Source organism: Zychaea mexicana (assembly GCF_025766255.1).
Source record: "Zychaea mexicana strain RSA 1403 chromosome Unknown BDB00scaffold_59, whole genome shotgun sequence".
Classification (NCBI taxonomy): Eukaryota; Fungi; Mucoromycota; class Mucoromycetes; order Mucorales; family Lichtheimiaceae; genus Zychaea; species Zychaea mexicana.
The window spans coordinates 64496-82751 of record NW_026516722.1 but is presented as its reverse complement, the minus strand read 5'-3'; the positions used below and the strand labels follow the sequence as shown (position 1 = coordinate 82751).

Sequence of the window (18256 nt, the reverse complement as noted above, 5' to 3'; positions counted from 1 at the left end):
GACAGCTCCTTAATATTAAATTCACAAAGCATACTCAACGTACTTACTCTTTTTCTCCTCTTTTTTCTTATATAGGCGATTCCCTTAGTACACAACAACCTTCTCTCTTTCTCTCACCAACCCGCGCAAGCGGCATCTCTTTTCTTCTACTGCTCCTCCTCCTCTCGTTCCTTAAATTCTCACTTCGCCATCACCTACACGAACATCAACAAAAACCCTTCTCTCTCTTTCTTTTTAAAAAACACATAATCTCGAAACAATACATATATACAACATCACTCGACCCGAGATTCTAACTTCGTAGACACAAAATGAGTGCTGACACCAAGCTTATTCTAAGTCTTGTTAATCGAATCGCTGTTCGGGTATGTTTTCTCATTTTTTCTTTTCCTTAAAGCTTTTGAGGTTAAAGAACGAAAAGTGGGGCTCGTTAACTCATTTGTGTTCAATGCATTAGCTACCGAGCAATAATGGACGACAGCTGGATAATCTGGAAAGCGATCCTTTGATTCAACAAACGTATGTAAGAAAAGTGTTTGTTAGCGCGAGAGAGTAGTTTGAATATACTAATTAACCCTTTCGCCCTCTCGTTGATATGTTGCTTTTATTTTGCACGCTTTATTGATTTTGCTCGCTCTAATAATTTTGCTAACTACAGAGGTAAACAAAATGAATTAAGCTTCCTTTTTTCAAATGAAAACTACTAATCTTTATGTTGACATCTTTTATAAATCGTTTATTTAGTGGCCGCCCTGATTGAACTCTCAAAGTTTCGATTACCTACCATTGCAAGCACCTTGGTGACCGTGTTGGAAAATATATCAAAGGTATATATGTCATAGATGTCTGCGTGTGGGTGCTTGAGAACTAAACTTATTAATCCTGAATGGAAATTTAGTCTTCACCCATCGCTTTATCCGACGAATTTATACCGCACGATGTGCTGCAATCACAGCTGTTTTTATTACGCATGTTGTCAGCATGTATGCAACACCATTGGCAATTTTATCGCCAGTCGCGAAAGACAATGTCAGTCCACAGCTCCGAATCATTAGCTCCACAATCGCCCGTATCCGGCATGAGTCGAGAAGGATCTATGCATAGTGCCTCAGAAACGATGCTTTCCACGCATAGTCATCACAGCAGTAGTACTAGCAACAACATCCATCATCATCATCCTAGCCACAACAACATTCACCACGGCCATCACGACAGTATAAGTAATAATAGCAACAATAGCAACAGCAGCAACAGCAACACCAACCTGCTACCAGGCGAGTTGGAAGATCCTCCACCGCTCGAGGACAATTTGGCCAAATACATTGTCGCCATCATGTCACGATTCATGCACCAAATGGCTACGGCGGAAGAACGGGATGTCGGTTCGGGTGTAGCCAATATTATGACGCGGACAGAATATAATGCTACTGGCACGACTGGAACACCATCGGATATCATGCTAGATATTTACAAGGCTGCAAGTCGTGTGGTGTTTTATGTCAGTGCGAGTAATTGGCCGATCATGTTCGGTAAGATCAAGGCACGGATACTGTATCTTTCAACGACCATGGATGAGAACCCAGAAACAGCTGATATGCGATTACTGGAATGCTCGGCATTGAATGCAAAGCGATTGAGCATGATTCTTACAGGTATTTATACATCCTAAGATAGAATATAAAGGGCAAGAGACAGTGTACTACACACAGACCACTAAACTTCGCTATGACGCAAAGAACTCTGCTCTACGTTTATGCATTTAAAGAAATCAGCACAATTATTTGTCGCGGTGACATTACGTCGTGCTATCTGGAATTGGATTGAAACATATCCGTCCGAGTTTATGCGGTTATGCCACAGTCAGAAACGGTTGGATGGTGGTCCCGAAATTCTGTTTGATATTTGTAATTCGCTTGCCGATACGACGAGAAAGAAAGCAGTGCTGTGGCCGCTACAAACCATGCTGTTGATCTTGTGTCCTGATGTATTGCTAGCATCCGCATTGTCTGAAAGCAGAGGAGTGCAAAACAAAAAGGTATAGAAAGTGCTAAGAGGGTGGTTGGTTCTATCAGACGTAATGTCAAACTAAACCAAATGATTCCTGTGTTGCTATAGACAATATTCCTTAGCGCATTGAAAAAGTCACTCAAGGGCACACGGATGGCCGAACTAGCAGCCATCTGCTATGTCGACATTTGCAAGGCTGCAACATATGTGTCGAAATCCGACGTGTCTGCACTGCGCCATATTGTCCCGGACATTGAAAACGAGCTCAAGGAGAAATTATTTGATATCCAACGACCCTTGATTCCCGACAGCCTGATGGGTAACCTTGGCATCATTATCGATCATCGCTGTCTCCTAGCCGACTGTCTGGTTGCCATGTTCCGACTCAACCCACGTGGCGTCATTCACAGCTTGTTTCCGACTTGTCTTGACGACCGTGCTCCGACACTTTTCAAAATGTCCCTCGTCAAAGCGTGTCTTGCACTGGCTGCAGAAGAGAACCGCCTCCCTTGGAACCCGCCTGTGTCTGCCCTATATGATTCGCTCTGTGGTCCCTTGCGCAGATTGTTTTTGGATTTCACCAGTCGTGATCCTGCAAAATCCGAAACGAGTAGTCAGAACACAACCCAATCCTCAGGCCGCAAGACTATCATTAATCCATCCTCTATAGACAAAAAGAAACGTGATGTGCGCAACCTGATAGTCACCGAACGATGTGAACTTATTTTAGACGTATTACGTCTGTATCAAACGGATCCCAAGCTGGCAATCTTGGTAAGCCTCATCTTCATTAGGTGTTTATTGGAAGCAAAAGCAATTAAACTAAAACTATCGTTTATTTTTCCCTTCTCCCTTTCTACAGGGCGATAATGATGACCGGTACGAACAAAACGCATCCGTGATGGTTGCCATCACAAACTGTTTACGAGATCAGAGACCTATTGTCCGTGATGCTGCCGCAGAATGCTTGTCGAAACTGCACGCACCGGATTATATCGTAGCATGGGGATCTTCGAGTAGATTTATAGAGTCCTTTTGGAAAATTTCATCGCAGGTCGTCTTTACGCTCGCAAAGCAACTGCTGGACACCAGGGAACGTGATGACGGCCTAAAGAAATTGCTCGACTTGCTAGCCAGAATCCTAACTTTGCGAAATGATTTTTTACGTTTGCATCAAGTAAGTAATACCATGGAGTTTTTCTTCTCAAGTCAACTTTTTTTTTACTTATATAAACTGTTCTTTTTTTTTTATATAAAAATAGGATATTGCCATGCATGGTTCTGATGTACGAGAACGGTTACAAGCATCGATTGGATTAGAAGTAGCATTGTTGGTATTGTTATGTTCGGCAGACCCAGATATTTGCTCTGGTGCCATGGCTTGCTTTGGACACATTTGTTTGGAGGCGCATATCACTGACAGCACTGAAGATCCACAACAACAAGCACTGACGATCGTCGACAACTTACCCGTTTATATTGAACTGACATCAAGCACGGGTATCATTGCTGGCCGCAAATCTCAACAGAAACGTATCAGACGGTTATTGCGCATGATGTCGCACTATGCGCCAGGCAATTTGGCTGCTTGGGAAGAAGCATGGAAACGGTGGAAGTACATGACACCGTCCATGATCCGATCTTACGAAGAGCCGAGGGAAGAAGTCAACGACTTGAACAACAACAGTAGTAACAAAAAGAGTGCACCATGGCATGACAAGTTGCGCAACAACGCCATGCGCACCAACAGCACGAACAGCAGCAACATGTCCTCATCGACAGGGGCCTCTTCCGCAACCATGGGCAGCACCACGCGTATGGACGGTATTGATGATGATCGGTCTTCAGAATGGCAAAACTATGCTGGCTTTTTGGCCTCGTTAGGTGGTGTGTGTCTCATGGCCGATTCATCAACTGCTACACCATCGTCGCCCACATCTCCCGCCATACCTAAGAACAACAACGCACGCAGCGGTGGTCCCAACAACAGCAACTCTTCATCATCGACTACAGCAACAGCAGCAGGTGAATCGCCTTATCGTCGTATCTCTGCACCAACCGAATCCGCTGCCATGGTTGACAAGTTTGTGATGGAAATGGTCGAGCTATTGATTTGCGACAACGTCATTGTTCGTGAATGGGTACGTGAAATATTGGGCACGGACCTCTCACCTACGCTGTACCCAATCATGTTCCGACACTTGGAAAACACCTTAGCAAAATGCTTTGCCGCCGACCACGATCCAATCTGTAGTCCTCGATACACACTGTTTGTCGAACAAGCCATCTCAGTCCTTAAACTTGTATTGGACCGTATGGACGACGCGGTCGACAACTTGTTCACAGTCGATTTCAGCGGCCTGATCAGCCAATACGCTCAATACCTGAACAAATTAGGCAGCAACCAGCAATCGATGAAAATCAAAATTAAAATGTGTCAGCTATGTGAAGTGTTGATGATTCGCAAGGACCGTATTACGCTGCGTCAAGAGTTCCGTCTGCGCAACAAATTGTTGGAAATCATTGTCGAATGGACCAGTGACTTTGCGCTCAAGCCAGAGAGCTCGCCAATGAACAATGAGACAACAACACAAACTGAAAAGTTGCAACGGGATTTGGATTTGGCGTGCTTGAAAACGATTGAAGTTTTGTTGCATCAGTTGCCATTGCAGCCATCCGAACCCGTTCACGAAACAGACTCGACGCAGGTCAAGAGCAGGATCTTTTATCGTTACTTTACGTTCTTTTTAAAGCTGTTGAATCGCTGCAGAATCTCGGAAATTGAGTCGACCCCGACGAATTTGCCACGACAAGAGATCATGCTTGTTAACAAGGTTTGTTTGTTTGTTTTGTTATATGTTTACGGACGCACAGGAGAATGGGGTGGCAGTAATAACTGATTAGAACATTCTACAGAACAAGGAGAGTGCGACAATATTGGCACCACTCAAGAATTATACAATTCTGGCCCTATCCAATTTACTGAGTGCTAACGTGGATGCTGGTCTCAAGTATTCGCTTTCCATGGGCTATCATGAAGATACGCGTACACGAACAGCCTTCATGCAGGTTCTGACCAATATTTTAAACCAAGGCACGGAATTCGAGACGTTGGCTGAAACGGTCATGACGGATCGATACGAGAAGCTTGTTGACGTAAGTAGTAGTGTATTTTGTTTGTGTGAGTCAAGGACATATACTCAGACCACTTTATTTCTAGATGCTTGTCGAATTTGATCTCAACATTGCATTGTCACTGTGTGATGTCTGTCCATCCTCCGATATCGATGAAGTCGCCAATGTGCTTCTTGCTTGTTTTGCATCACGCGGCAAGACGCTTGTTTTGCTTGAAGCTGTCATTGAAAAAGAAGTCATTAATACGAGTAAGTAACATACTGTAGCTGACGTGTATACACAGAACGAGCTTGATAGCTAAATGTAATTTTTAGCGAGCGAAACGGATTTATTCCGTAAAACGAGTATTGCTACACGTCTGTTATCGGTATTTGCCAAGAACTATGGTGCTGAATATGTACGGTCAACACTACAGCCCGTTTTCACAAAACTTGGCGAAAAACCAGCAGAAGAAAAGACGTTTGAACTAGACCCCTCCAAAGCAGGACCAGGTGAAGATGTCAACAAGAACAAGCAAAATGTGGTCAGTGCGACCGAGTTATTCTTAAACTCAATTTGCGCATCCGCCAGTGAAGCACCACGCATCTTCCGCGAAGTGTGTCAATGCATCCTCAACTCTGTACTAAAACGATTCCCTGAAGCCATGCATACCGCATTGGGCGCCTTTGTGTTTCTGCGTTTCTTCTGTCCTGCCATTGTGGCCCCTGAATCCGAAGGTCTTGTCAAGAACAGCGTGTCTGTGTCACGTGAGATGCGACGTGGCCATCTGATCGTCACCAAGGTCATTCAGAATCTGGCCAACAATGTCTTATTTGGTGCCAAGGAAACGTACATGATTGTGCTGAACGACTTTTTGACGAGCAACATTTATAAAGTCACAAGCTTCTTGCGCGAGATTTCCAAGGTGCCTGCGCTACCTGCTGCTTCAGCAAACGGCGATGACAATAGCTCTGCCACGGTGGAAATGCGACACATGGACGACAAGGATTATGCTTTGTTACATCGTGTTTTGGCAGATAACATGGAACGTATATCGCGTGATTTGGCGACACGACGATTACGACAGTTTAATGATCAGGACTCGATGGCTGTCTGGAAACGAACATTCGATAAGTTTGCCAATTTGCTTGCACAGTTGGGACGACCGCCCGATATACCCAAACAAGAATTTAGCGGCATGCGTAGCTACAAATTTGCAGCTGCGAACCAGCTGTATGCGGAATTCATGCGTCGCAATGGTCATCGAGGCGTCGAGAGCATCGTGTCGAAAAATATTTTCTATGAAGGCGGCACATCCAAGAGTGGACGGCCTGTCTTTTACTTCATCTTACGCAATGTTGTAGCCGACAGTATCGACTTTGAACTGTTGATCTATTTTATTCTTCAGGTATGTTTGGCATTGGATTGGAAGAGCAGCACAAGCAGCAGCAAGTTTTCAAACTCAAGTGTGTAAAATATAGACCTTGGAAAGAGTGGCAAACAAGTCGTGTGAATTGGTATTGGATCTGACACAGTTTGGCCCTTCCAATGAAATCCCAAGCCAATGGATCAGCCAGCTATTGCAGCTACTACCGTTTGACATGTACGACAATGTGGCCATGATCCATATTTACAACCCCAACTCGTTCCTCCGCAAATACGTCAAGAAGCTTCCGCGCCCTGTTACCCACAAGATCAGCAAGCGCATTTCATTTGCAGTGACGCTGGTCGAACTGCAAGAACACATCAATGCCTCCGAGATCCGTCTACCCAAATCCACCACTGGCTTGGAAACTGAACCCAGTGCCGTCTTTTTCCCCGTCAATCGGATATCCCAGTTTAAGGCCCAAGTACCTGTCACTGTCAAGGTCGGCGCCGAATACGTGCAAGTTATGACAGTGCGCAAGCAAGAGTTGTTGTACAACATTAGTGCGGTGACCAATGATGTATTCCACGTATCTGAGATCGAGGATATTGCATTGGGCGGCCAGCACTCTTCTTCGTCAGCAGCAGCAGCAGCAGCACGTGATGACAACAGCATTAGTAGTATCACAGAATTTAGCTTCAAGTACAACAAGGGCAAGTCGCAAATCACATTCTCTTCACCCAAGCGCGATACTTTGGCTGGTGCGATCCGACATAGCAAGCGACGCCATGAAATGACCAAGCCTACGAACCTATCTGAACGCACGATCCGGCCCAATGATGTCCCCGGTCGATTGCTCAACATGGCCTTGTTGAATATCGGTAGCGACGACCCCAACTTGCGATTGGCTGCCTATAATCTGCTGTATTCGCTTAGCATGACGTTCAACTTTGATGTAGGCAAACAGTTGTTGGATGCAAAGGATTTGTGTTTGCCGGCAAACAGCAGCTCGTTCATTGTCAATATTAGCGAAAAGCTGGCAGCTACAGAACAAGGATTTACATTGGAGTTTTTGAGCGAGTGTTTTGTCGGTTTTAACAAGTCGAGTGAGCCTTTGCGGTACCTGTGCTTGGACTACATGACGCCTTGGTTGCCCAACCTTGCCCAGTTCTGTCGAGGATCACCTGAAGATGTGGCCAAGACCAAGGAAGTGTTGCGCTTGTTGATCGATCTTACTGTGGCGCGTACTGATGTGAGTATATCCGTTCCTTTTTCTTTTGTTTATGCTTATGTGCCAGTGTTGCTCATTTCGTTCCTTTGTAACAGATGTACAAACTCGTCCAAGCCAAGATTTGGAAAACGATTGGCAAGGTAGACGATATATTAAACACTGTCCTCGACTCGTTCATTCTGTTTTCCAACCAACACGGTGTCGGTTCCCTACAAGCCGAAGCCATGGCCGATACATTTGTCACACTATCCAACGTGGCTGTTCGCGGCAAGGTCATTTCACGCCTGCGCAAGGTCCTGCAAAAGACATCCTTCAAGCCCACGCGTATGTTGACAGATCATCCAACATGGATCGAGATTGCCGTCCTTATCCGGTTCATTCTGATGCTTTCGTTCAACAATCGCGGGCCAGTCAAGAGCTATGTTCCCGAAATCTTCCATATTGTATCGCTTGTGGTGGGTGTGGGTCCCACCATGGTCCGTGCATCCGTTCATGGTCTGGTAGTCAACATGATCCAGTCTCTGTGTACCTCGATGCCACTCACAGAAACCAACGTGAAGAAACTCCAATTGATGCTTACCGAATTGTCTGATTCAAAGTCCCGTTTGTTGTTTGGCCTGTTCAAACCACACGCCAATGCATTCACCATCAACGCGGAAACGCTTACTGATATCACCGAACCCATCCAGCTTGGGTCACTCGAGACGATCGTAAACCAATTGCTCGAAGTATTACACTGTGGCGCACCATCCATAGATGTGGCGAACACTTGGCGAGCCCGATGGATGAGTTTGGTCGCTAGCACTGCGTTCCAGTTCAACCCTGCAATCCAACCACGCGCTTTTGTTGTACTGGGCTGTCTTGGTCGTGAAGAAATCGATGACGACTTGCTATATCAAATTCTGGTCGCACTCCGAGGCGCATTGGCTATCTTTAACGAGTCTGATCCCAACTTGGTTTTGAGTATCATGATGTGTTTGAAGAACATTGTCGAAAGCTTGCCAGGTGATTCGCGATACCTTTTGCAGTTGTTCTGGGTAGCCGTTGCTTTAGTCCAAGTCAATCACAGCCCTATCTTTGTCATGGCGATCGAATTGTTGCAAGCAGTCCTGCGCGCGCTCGATGCAAGCGAGTTCTTTGTCGGCGACACCGTGTCGGACGTATTGCTCGCAGCACGAGAACCTATGGCTGAAGTGGCTCGCCAACTCGACCTCTTGTGTGGCGTCAACTTTGAAAGTCATTTCTCGTTTGCCATTGCTGGTACCTTTATGAAAGGGTTACGGCACAGCAACGCCAAGGACATGATCTATACTGGCCTGACGACATTCTTGGACATTGAATGCAAACAAACACCCACAGGTAGCGGCGACGACATGATCGAGTCACGGACATTGGGCTACGTTGCTGGCTTATTACCCATTGCTGCCAAGAACGAAGCACTTAAGGAGCTACTGCGACTGGCGGGTCTGGACGGTATCTATGACGACGAAATGGATGCCATGTTCTTTGATCCCAAATATACCGGGGGACCCAGCAAAGCAGCTAGCAGCAGTTTCTACTATGGCATCTTTGACCGCTTGGATATACCCGATAATACGACTGCCCTGCTGTTGATATCATTACTCGCAACCCAGCTCAATTCTGCCGACAACGAATCCGAACGCTTGTTTATTTACGGTCTGCTCGCTGAAGCAGCAGTGGCCATGCCCGAAGTGTTTGCTCTCGTCTACGACACGTTGTTGCCAAAGATGAACCAGATTGTCGTCAGTAGCCAGACGCAGCCCATCATTGAGTCTGTCAAGTCTATCCTGGTCACCGCCTGTTCCGATCCAGTGTTCGGCGACTCCAAGAATAGACGAAGCCAGAAGATGCTACTGGAAGAGTTAGGATTTACTGCGCTAGGTGATCCAACATTTGGTGCTGCAGCTACAAATGTCCTCCAAAATGCAAAGCTTGCTAGTGAAATTGTGGAGAAAATTATTGCATAATTTCTCGTAGTCCCTCCCTCTCTCACTTTTTATTATTGTACTCCTTCATCTCATATAGCCCCAGCCCCCTCCTCCGCCCTTCCTTTTTTTCTTTTATCCCCATCCATTCTATCAGCTTACCCAACGCCAACTCGCACACACTTGTATTTTTTTTGTAAGTATTTATAAAACACATTCCCGTCCTCTTTCTTTCTTAATTCAATGATAATGACACTTTAGAATAAAAATCAAATTTTTATATTTATTTTGAGAAGAGAAAATAACAGCCTTTCTTTAATCGACAGTAATCTTCTTGGACTTGGAAGAGGAGTGAGATGACTTTGGCATTTCAAGGTCCAAAATACCATCCTTGAACGTGGCCTTGATGTGATCCTTGTCGACGTTCTCGGGTACGGGCACAGTACGCGAGAATTTACCATAATGGCGTTCTGAATAGCGGACGTTCTGATCGCTATGTTCGCTCGATGCCTTGTGCTCGCCACTGAATGTCAAAGAGTTGTTATTGATGTCGACGTTGATGTCTTCCTTCTTCATGCCCGGCAGCTCGGCGTGAACATTGAATTGATTGTCAGTCTCAGTGACTTCGACGGCAGGATTGACCCCCGTGTCGAATCGTTCGGCAAGCATGCGTGCGCGCGGCGACGAGTCAAAGAGACGGTCAAGCATGTTGCCCATGCGGTTGTTATCTTGGCCCCAATTGATCATTGACATGCTGTTATGTGTTGAATATGTAGAACAGGAAAGAGAGATATATTACAGATGATATGAGTCGAAAAAAAAGTAGATGCGTGCCCTCTGGGTTTATATAAACTTTTGACATGGGATTATGGAATCCCTTGATCTGGTCGTTTATGCAGAGAAATCATGTGCTGACTCCGAACGATCATCATTCCAGCGTGTTCTGTACACGTACTTGTAACGTCATTCTTATCCAGCTAAGCAGTAAGCAAAAATGTAATATCTGTTTGGTTCTCTTGTTTTCTATTACTTGCATACGTATGGAATGATGGTTTAGCGTATAGTAGCGTAGCGCCCTAAAATAATAACCATGATGAGATTGTTACATCACCTTGTAGCTTTTTGGAGAATTTAGTTATACCTTACAAGGATGTCAGCCAACTCCGCCAACTCATACACCGCAAGGTGCGAAGCGCGTTGTAGATTTCTTGGTGCGCAAAGCGAGTAATTTAGATGGTCTGCCAAACAATAAGAGAGGTATTGGAGGAAGCACCCAATGAAAGGTGGTTTCCAAAACGAACGTTCGACATATAGAGAAAAGAGAAAGAAGGATAAAGTAGAAAGTAATATTATTCCTGGTCAATGTTCAACAGTGTTAAGCGTGATGATATAGGCGACTCAAGATTTTGTGTTTATCATACGGAAAAAGAAAGAAAGCTGAAGCCTACTAATATAAAGCATTTGCAAGAAAACATCAAAGGATCGCAGTAAGCGTCTTTTATGTTGCTGTATGTTAGTTATATGCTCAAATACACTAGGTATGAGAAGCTGCCTTCTTGGAGAGCCATCTGCAGCCTCGTGGATTCTGCTACGGTTCGGCATGCCCCCCCCCCACGCTCAATTCGAGCTGTTGGCGGGCTCCTTACGAGGAAACACAATATACATATGAGCTGCAGATGGTGTCCATTCTCTCCACGAACCGGAAAAAGTGAGTGTTGTAGCAATCCACTTCCTTAACATTGTTACAACGAAAAAGCTATATATCAGGAAACCAGTCTTTTATGCAGCTTTGAATGATGCAGATAGTTTATCCATGATGAGTTATTAAATACCATCCCAAATGTGAGCATATTCTCTCCTCTTCATTCGTGATGTACTACTATGGTAGGCAAGTAGAAGGCGACGTAGAAGTCAGTAATTGTGCCCATGTGCCAATAATTGCTGTTTGATGATAGTAGTCTTCCACCGTACACTGTGGAAAATTTAAATCAATGCCCTGTTCATTGAGATGGTGGATACAAACGGTGAATAAAGACTTGTCATTTGTATTTGATGTGACAAAATATTAGAACTACTCGATGGTATGACATATACTTGAGCTATAAACCCTTCAAATACTCCAAAGATCAAGCACAGTACTGTGTTATAAGGTAAAAAAGGAACCGCAATAGTATAGAAATCCATTTAACAAATATTACATAGCAAAAGATTACGCTGCGTGAGATTTAACTAGGTATTCCAATAGTCCTTCGTATTTTATTTTTTCTCGTCCGTGTAGACCGCAGTTCGTACAAAGCCCGCTTCTTTGCCTTCACCCGTTCCCTTTACAGGGAAATATTCAAACTTGACTTGCTGCCCATTGATGCTGCATGATGAGGGAGTTGCCGATTTACTAGAAGCAAGATACTCGCCAACAGCGAGATAGAGTTTGTGTGCTCTTGTGTTGTCCTTGTGGAACTCCAGTTCAATATTTTGTGCCTTTGCATCTGCTGAGAGGCTTTTGACTTCTGCTCCAGGAACGATATGGCTGGTCGATCCGAGGAAGAGCACCTTTTCCTTGTCAGCTGGAGGGACATGCATGAATGTCTTGGTCTCATGACTCTTAATGGTGACTTTCGAGGATGGATGGTAAAACAAGGGATCTTGCTTGGAGAACCATGACGAGAAAGAGAATTGGGGCGTCATGTGCATTTCGTTATCGCTGACGAACAGCAAATCGGTCGAGGGAGATGATCCTGGTAAATAAATGGATTGGTCGTCTCCAGAAAGGTTTGCATAAGTAGTGTATTCGCGAGCAACACCTCCAAGGTCATTGGCCTTGAACTTGACCACAAAGACATCCGGGCGGAACTCGATGACGCTGTCAACGAGAGCAATCACCTTGGGGAACGTGGCTGAATAGAGCAAATGCTCGTCTGGGCCGTACTCGCCGACATTGTCCGAGCTAAAGACAAGTGCACCAAGGATGTTGTTGAGGACGCAGAGGGTGTAACGTTCCTCAGAATTGAGCTTGTTTTTGTTGTCGCGCAAAATCATGACGTCAGGATCGTTTCCAAACATACGGTCGGACATGGTCCAGCGACTCAACGTAGACACGAGCGAGTTGGCTGTCGACACGCGTTCACGCACATGCAAATACTTTAACTTTTTATCTAATCGAGCTTGTGAGTACAAAGTGATGCTTTGTATATTTTGAGTGGTCTCGATTGTTTACCTTCCCACCAAGGTGCCACGTCAGAGCCAATACGGCAATAATCAGCACTTCTCCATGCACACGCCAATGGAACACCACACCCCAGTAGTAACTTGTCGGAGCCTGTCAGCTCACGGGCAAGCTCCATGGCATCCCACATAATCTCGCCGCGAGATTTTCCTATATTTAGAAAGTATGTTGAGTGAGTTTATACGACGTCGATATAACGAGCGCACAAATGGCTTAGTTGAACCTGCGTGAGGAGACTTACCTGAGCGAGGAATCATTGCTGCAGCAAAGAGGAAATCGAGCTTGACCATGCCAAAGCCCCAATCGCGAAGCACGGTGTCAAAGACCACTTTCAGATATGCGCGAGCATCCTTGTTGTAGATGTCGAGGGCATAGAAGCCGCCCCAGTTTGGACCAGCGACAACGGGCTTGTTGGTTTCAGGGTCAGTAATGAGCCAGTCAGGGTGCTCAGTGGCCAGTTTGCTAGTGAAGCCCACAGCATAAGGAGCAAGCCAGAGACCAGCAGTGAAACCTGCAGCAGAGATTTTCTCAACGACAGGCTTCAGCTTATTTGGGAATTTGTCATTGATGGAAAGCCAGTCGCCGATAGCAGTCTGGAAACCGTCATCGATCTGGAATATGTTGATGGGGTATTTGTGTTCCTGGAGCGCCTTGAGATTGGAAAGCACGATTTCTTCGCTCACATCGCCATAGTAGTTGTACCACGAGGTCCATCCGTTGACGTGTCGAACGCGATGCATGTCGCCCTTCAGCGAGCGGCGGTCGGGAAAGTAGGACGCGTATGCGTCCCAGATTTCCTTTTCTGCATCTTTGCCCTGCGCAAGAAAAATCTTGACAAGGTTGATGGATTGGTCTTGGTCCAAGTGCTTGCCCAACACGTCCTTGTACACACTCATTGTGTTGTTGTTGAAGTCTGCCTTGAAATAGGTATATCCAAGGTCCTCGGAGAGCGATCCAAAAAAGTTAATGAGATTCGTGACATCGCGGAAATGGGTATAGCTGCTGGAGTGGATATGGCCTTTTTCGCCCGAATGCTCAAAGAAATCATAGTCTCTGTGTTTTGTATAACGATAACTAATGAGCCAGAAGCACGTATACACACACAGAGTTTCGTCTATCAATCATTATCCCCATACCCTTGAAGGTTGTATTTCGTTAAATAGGCCACGGTTGATCGGATGGGCGAAATTCGATCCTCCGCGTCAAGTTCACGAGCCTGGCTCCAGCTTTGGAAGCCGTTGGCAAGCATGCGCTGACCACCAAGCTCTACCAAATACTTGGATTCAAAATGTTTAAGCTCCAGTGCTTTAAGGGCTTTGATTCGAATGTTAAGGATTTGCTTTGACTTGTTTTCGGCTGCTGGTGCAATATCCGTGGTGATTTCCACCGCGTCGTTCGTGAACGGTTGGCCCGGGCGCAGGACAATATCTTTGAGCTCGATAAGGTGTTCAGGCCCATTCCGAAATTTGTAAGAAATGTTAATGCGGGCCACAGCAGTCTGGAATGTAGCAGGAGCGAGGGTCATTGTCAGAAACAAAAGTGAGAGAGTTGGGGAGAAAGAAGAAAAGCAACGCTTGTTTGAGAAGGACTTCTCACACACACGCCAACGGAAGCGCGAGAATTGATCGATTTATTTCCCGCTGTGTACGATTGCTATGTGAGTAACGTGTTGGATGCGACATTCAAGCCCTGTTTTCGGAATGCCAAGCCATTTGCTTGTTTCCGTCCAAATCGAGTTTGGCTTTAGTGTCACCTGAACAATTACAACTGCATGAGCCGCAGTCTCGCATCTTTGCTGTAACATCAAACCGATTCTCCAACCTTTTTCTTTGATGTCCTTTAGGTTCCTGGTCCGTAGGTTACCTATAGTCTCCCAGCATCTGCATCAACGTCTTGCAATATTTCCCGCTGCTTCAGAAACTTGCGTGCCTTCATAATCATCGCTGCCATCATCGTAACCATCATCAGCGGCAGCGGCAGCAACGGATTGTTATGCAGGTGACATGCATGTAGAGTTGGATCTCGTCCTTCTTTTGGCTATATTTGTGTTCCATGTTCTTATACCGCGGAAGCTTTCCCCATGGATTTATACCGTCGATTTGGTAAAGTTCAAATATCATACATGGTCTTACAAACACGGCCAGGGTAGATAACATCATGACCGTTTTATTTGGTCCATATTAATGGACTTGCAGATTTTGACAAATAAAATGAACACCCTTTGTGATCTATTGACCACTTGCCGATAACCGTTATTGTTAGAAGCATCAACATCCGATCACTGCTGCTTACAACAAGTGGGGACAAGCTGGATGGCAGCCACAAGTAGTAGATCCATCATTTCAGTCTGTGAATCCTGTTGTTTGCTTCTTATCAGTATAATGACACAAGTCTTTGCTTTACCACGTATAAAAATAAAATGAATCTCTTGTCGCACAAGCGACCTTCTGAACTTGGCACAACCTGCTGCTTTGTATTTGATCCTTTTCCATGCGAAATGAAAAACCTTGTTCAGGTACAGCAATTCAAGTATAAATAAGCTTTCGAATTTTCTTTAGGTTGACCAGCCACCATCTTTAGTGTGTCGAATCCTTAGGAAACGATGCATCTGGACCGAAAATTCTGACGTATGCACTCGATGTGCACAGAATGGCTCTGAGTGTATACCGATCGACGTCTATCAAGGAAGCGATAGTGGTGAGCCTGTAGCGCAAGACGGCGAACAAGAATTAAAAGAATGGGAAGACGATGTGTCGAAATTGCAAGATGCAATTGAAGAAATGGAGTCTGCCCTCGCCAAGTCAGTAATACCCACGATAACAAGCAGTAGCAGCAGCTCGTTACCTCCTAGTACGATTTATCCAAGCTTTTCTGGCCAGATCAAACCAGCCCTTACTCTCAGCTATAGCAGGAGTACCAGTAGCAGTAGCAGCAGCAGCATCATTAGCAGCAGCATAGGCGGGACCTCCACCAGCAGCATCACCAGCATCGACGACAGTGGCGACGAAAACAGTGTTGGAGGATATGATGATAACAACAGTAGTGCTGCCAACAAGTTGAATCAAATCGAACCTGTGTGGCAACTGACCATTGTCGATGGCCATATCCGACTTGATTCGGCAATCCAAACACTAGACGAACTGGAAATGTATACACGAGCTTCACTGCGATACCTCTCACCATTTAAAGCAATCTTTAGTACGGAGCAGATCTATTTCGACAGCCCGTCTATCAGCATACCACTCGCTTCGATCAGCTTCATGCAACGCAGCATTATCAAGAAACCACGCAAAAAGTTTTTGACAATTGGGTACGACGATTCTACGACATACGACTATCGAGCTATCGCTGATAAGGAGCTTATCCCACTGTATCTGGAAAAGTACAATGTCATGACAGGGTTCCTACATGCACCAACGTTTCTAAAACACTATCACGAACTTGATGACCCACTCGACGATCCACTCGTGTTGGCTGTGTGTGTCGACGCGGTGGCTGCGCTACGTCACAATCTCCACTATACTCCTGTGGAAAAACGTCATCTTGCAGATTATTTCTATACCAAATGCAAAAACATGCTGCTTGACATGTTTGACGATCCTACCCTCAAATTTGAATCTGTAACCATTACCACTTTCTTACAAATGTTCCTCATGGATATGGTGATCGACTTTGCTGAAGCACGGCGTTTGGTGACGATCGCACTGTTGATATGTTCAGAACTGGACGTAGCTTATGCCAAAGATGAAATGAATCCAGTCGAACGAGTCTTATATCAGCGACACCGACTTACTCTGGCCATGTTCAATCGTACAATTGATGTAGTCCTAGAAGATAGAATCGATCTCACGGCTTCAGCGACTATCAAGCTCAATACCTTGGACGACGAACCCGAAACGCTAAAGCAGTATGTGGCTGTGTCTAACCACATACTTGAATTTGTTGGTACTCCTTTTGTCGCGAATGTATTGGTATGTGCTTGAATGTTTTGGTTCTGAGTATTGAATTTTTCATTAATGGTTCTCTCTCTCTCTCTATTATCATTCAAAAGAAACGTATCAATCGTCTTATCTACGGACAATCCTGTAGCTTGCGCTTGGATGATATATTGCACTTTGAGCCTTTAGCTCGCGAATGGTTTGATGGTCTCCCACCAGAATTTCGTATCTGCAAAGATCCTTTTGCACCAAACGTCCACACGTTGATCGAAAACAATACTTCTGTAACGAATTTTCTTCCATTTTCAACCTTACATATGATTACTGCGTTTGTCACATCCTCCGTGCTACAACCTCGATTCTCGCCTTCTTCAACTTTATCCGGTAGCAATAGTGTTGTGACAATGGATGTTATGCAGCTCATCCGTAATAAGGCATCGTCACTCGCGATCACGTCTTGTAAGGTGCTACTTTGTGTGATGCGTGTCAATCTAGAACAAGACTTAATCCTCCCATCCAGTAAGTAGAATTTATCAAACAAACTATATACTTGATGTGCTCTCTCTGTCTTTTTTTTGTGTACCAAGAGCCGATGCACCATTGTTAAATTTTTCCCTCTCTACCCATGTAGTATCTTTTGAGGCCATGTCACACTCTCTTTACGTACTAGATAAGCTTGCATCCTGCGCACAAATAAAGTTTCCGATGGAGCTGAGGAGTCTTCTTCAAGAATGCTATCAAACAATCAGGAAGCGTCTCCCGGAAGATCATCAAGTCCCGTTATCTTCCACTCGTTTGGAATCTTTTCTGAAGGATCAAAAGGATTGCCCACTAGACGTTTACGGGCAATATCCGCTTCCTGGATATGCACTCTTATTAGATGTTTATTTGACATCTATAGCAAACCTGGATCGACAGCTACATCAAAATCAAAGCAATAAAAAACGTGATGAATAATGCAGCAAACTTCCTTATAAGTGATATCGTATTGATGACTGGTATGAAACCATAAAGTGCTTGTAGTTCTCGGGAAGATGCTTTAATATAATCGAAGCTTGTGAGTTAACTTATGTATAGTGGCCTAGAACCATATAATGAATCCCATTCGTACTCAGCGGCAGCAATGAGCCGAATGACCGATTAATTGTAGGTGGGGGGCCAAAGGGGTTACGACTGTGAACTTACATCAACTGCACAACCCTGTTATGGAAGAGTTTCATAACGATCCAACGTTCAATGCAGCATGGCACAAGGGCCAATTGACCGATGAACAACAGAGCCTTCTCAACAGCGATCAACTAGAAAAGTAAGCGTCCGGAACTCTTATACATAGGGAGAACTTGCATCGAACAACGGTTTACCAAACATCCAGTGCGGTTTAAATAGATATCAGCAACATCAACAATATCTTGTTGATCATCAAGGTAAATA

At 45.0% G+C, this 18256-nt stretch overlaps 4 protein-coding genes across 4 annotated transcripts; 2 read left to right on the top strand and 2 right to left on the bottom strand.

The window, feature by feature from the left end:
• Nucleotides 1-311: 311 nt before the first annotated feature.
• Nucleotides 312-9706, top strand: BDB00DRAFT_874401 (uncharacterized protein; the record flags this gene model as incomplete). The annotated part of the gene is made up of 13 exons (XM_053127221.1): nt 312-365; nt 458-523; nt 771-827; nt 899-1652; nt 1737-2035; nt 2116-2781; nt 2870-3184; nt 3270-4841; nt 4924-5163; nt 5228-5390; nt 5457-6529; nt 6603-7739; nt 7814-9706. The coding sequence occupies 13 exons, from the start codon at nt 312-314 to the stop codon at nt 9704-9706; spliced, it is 8289 nt and encodes a 2762-aa protein (XP_052977622.1).
• A 273-nt stretch (nt 9707-9979) lies between these two features.
• On the bottom strand, nt 9980-10333 carry BDB00DRAFT_767128 (HSP20-like chaperone; the record flags this gene model as incomplete). Its single annotated transcript, XM_053119648.1, has 1 exon — nt 9980-10333. The coding sequence occupies one exon, from the start codon at nt 10331-10333 to the stop codon at nt 9980-9982; it is 354 nt and encodes a 117-aa protein (XP_052977621.1).
• A 2205-nt stretch (nt 10334-12538) lies between these two features.
• Nucleotides 12539-14565, bottom strand: BDB00DRAFT_493225 (glycoside hydrolase superfamily). The gene is made up of 3 exons (XM_053117584.1): nt 14024-14565; nt 13129-13940; nt 12539-13037 (listed from the first exon to the last, which is right to left on the bottom strand). Exons 1-3 carry the CDS (start codon nt 14410-14412, stop codon nt 12817-12819), a joined length of 1422 nt encoding a protein of 473 aa, XP_052977620.1. The 5' UTR covers nt 14413-14565; the 3' UTR covers nt 12539-12816.
• Nucleotides 14566-15243: 678 nt separating this feature from the next.
• On the top strand, nt 15244-17332 carry BDB00DRAFT_492790 (uncharacterized protein). Its single transcript, XM_053117583.1, has 3 exons — nt 15244-16858; nt 16939-17109; nt 17214-17332. The coding sequence occupies exons 1-3, from the start codon at nt 15668-15670 to the stop codon at nt 17217-17219; spliced, it is 1368 nt and encodes a 455-aa protein (XP_052977619.1). The 5' UTR covers nt 15244-15667; the 3' UTR covers nt 17220-17332.
• The last annotated feature ends 924 nt before the right edge of the window (nt 17333-18256 follow it).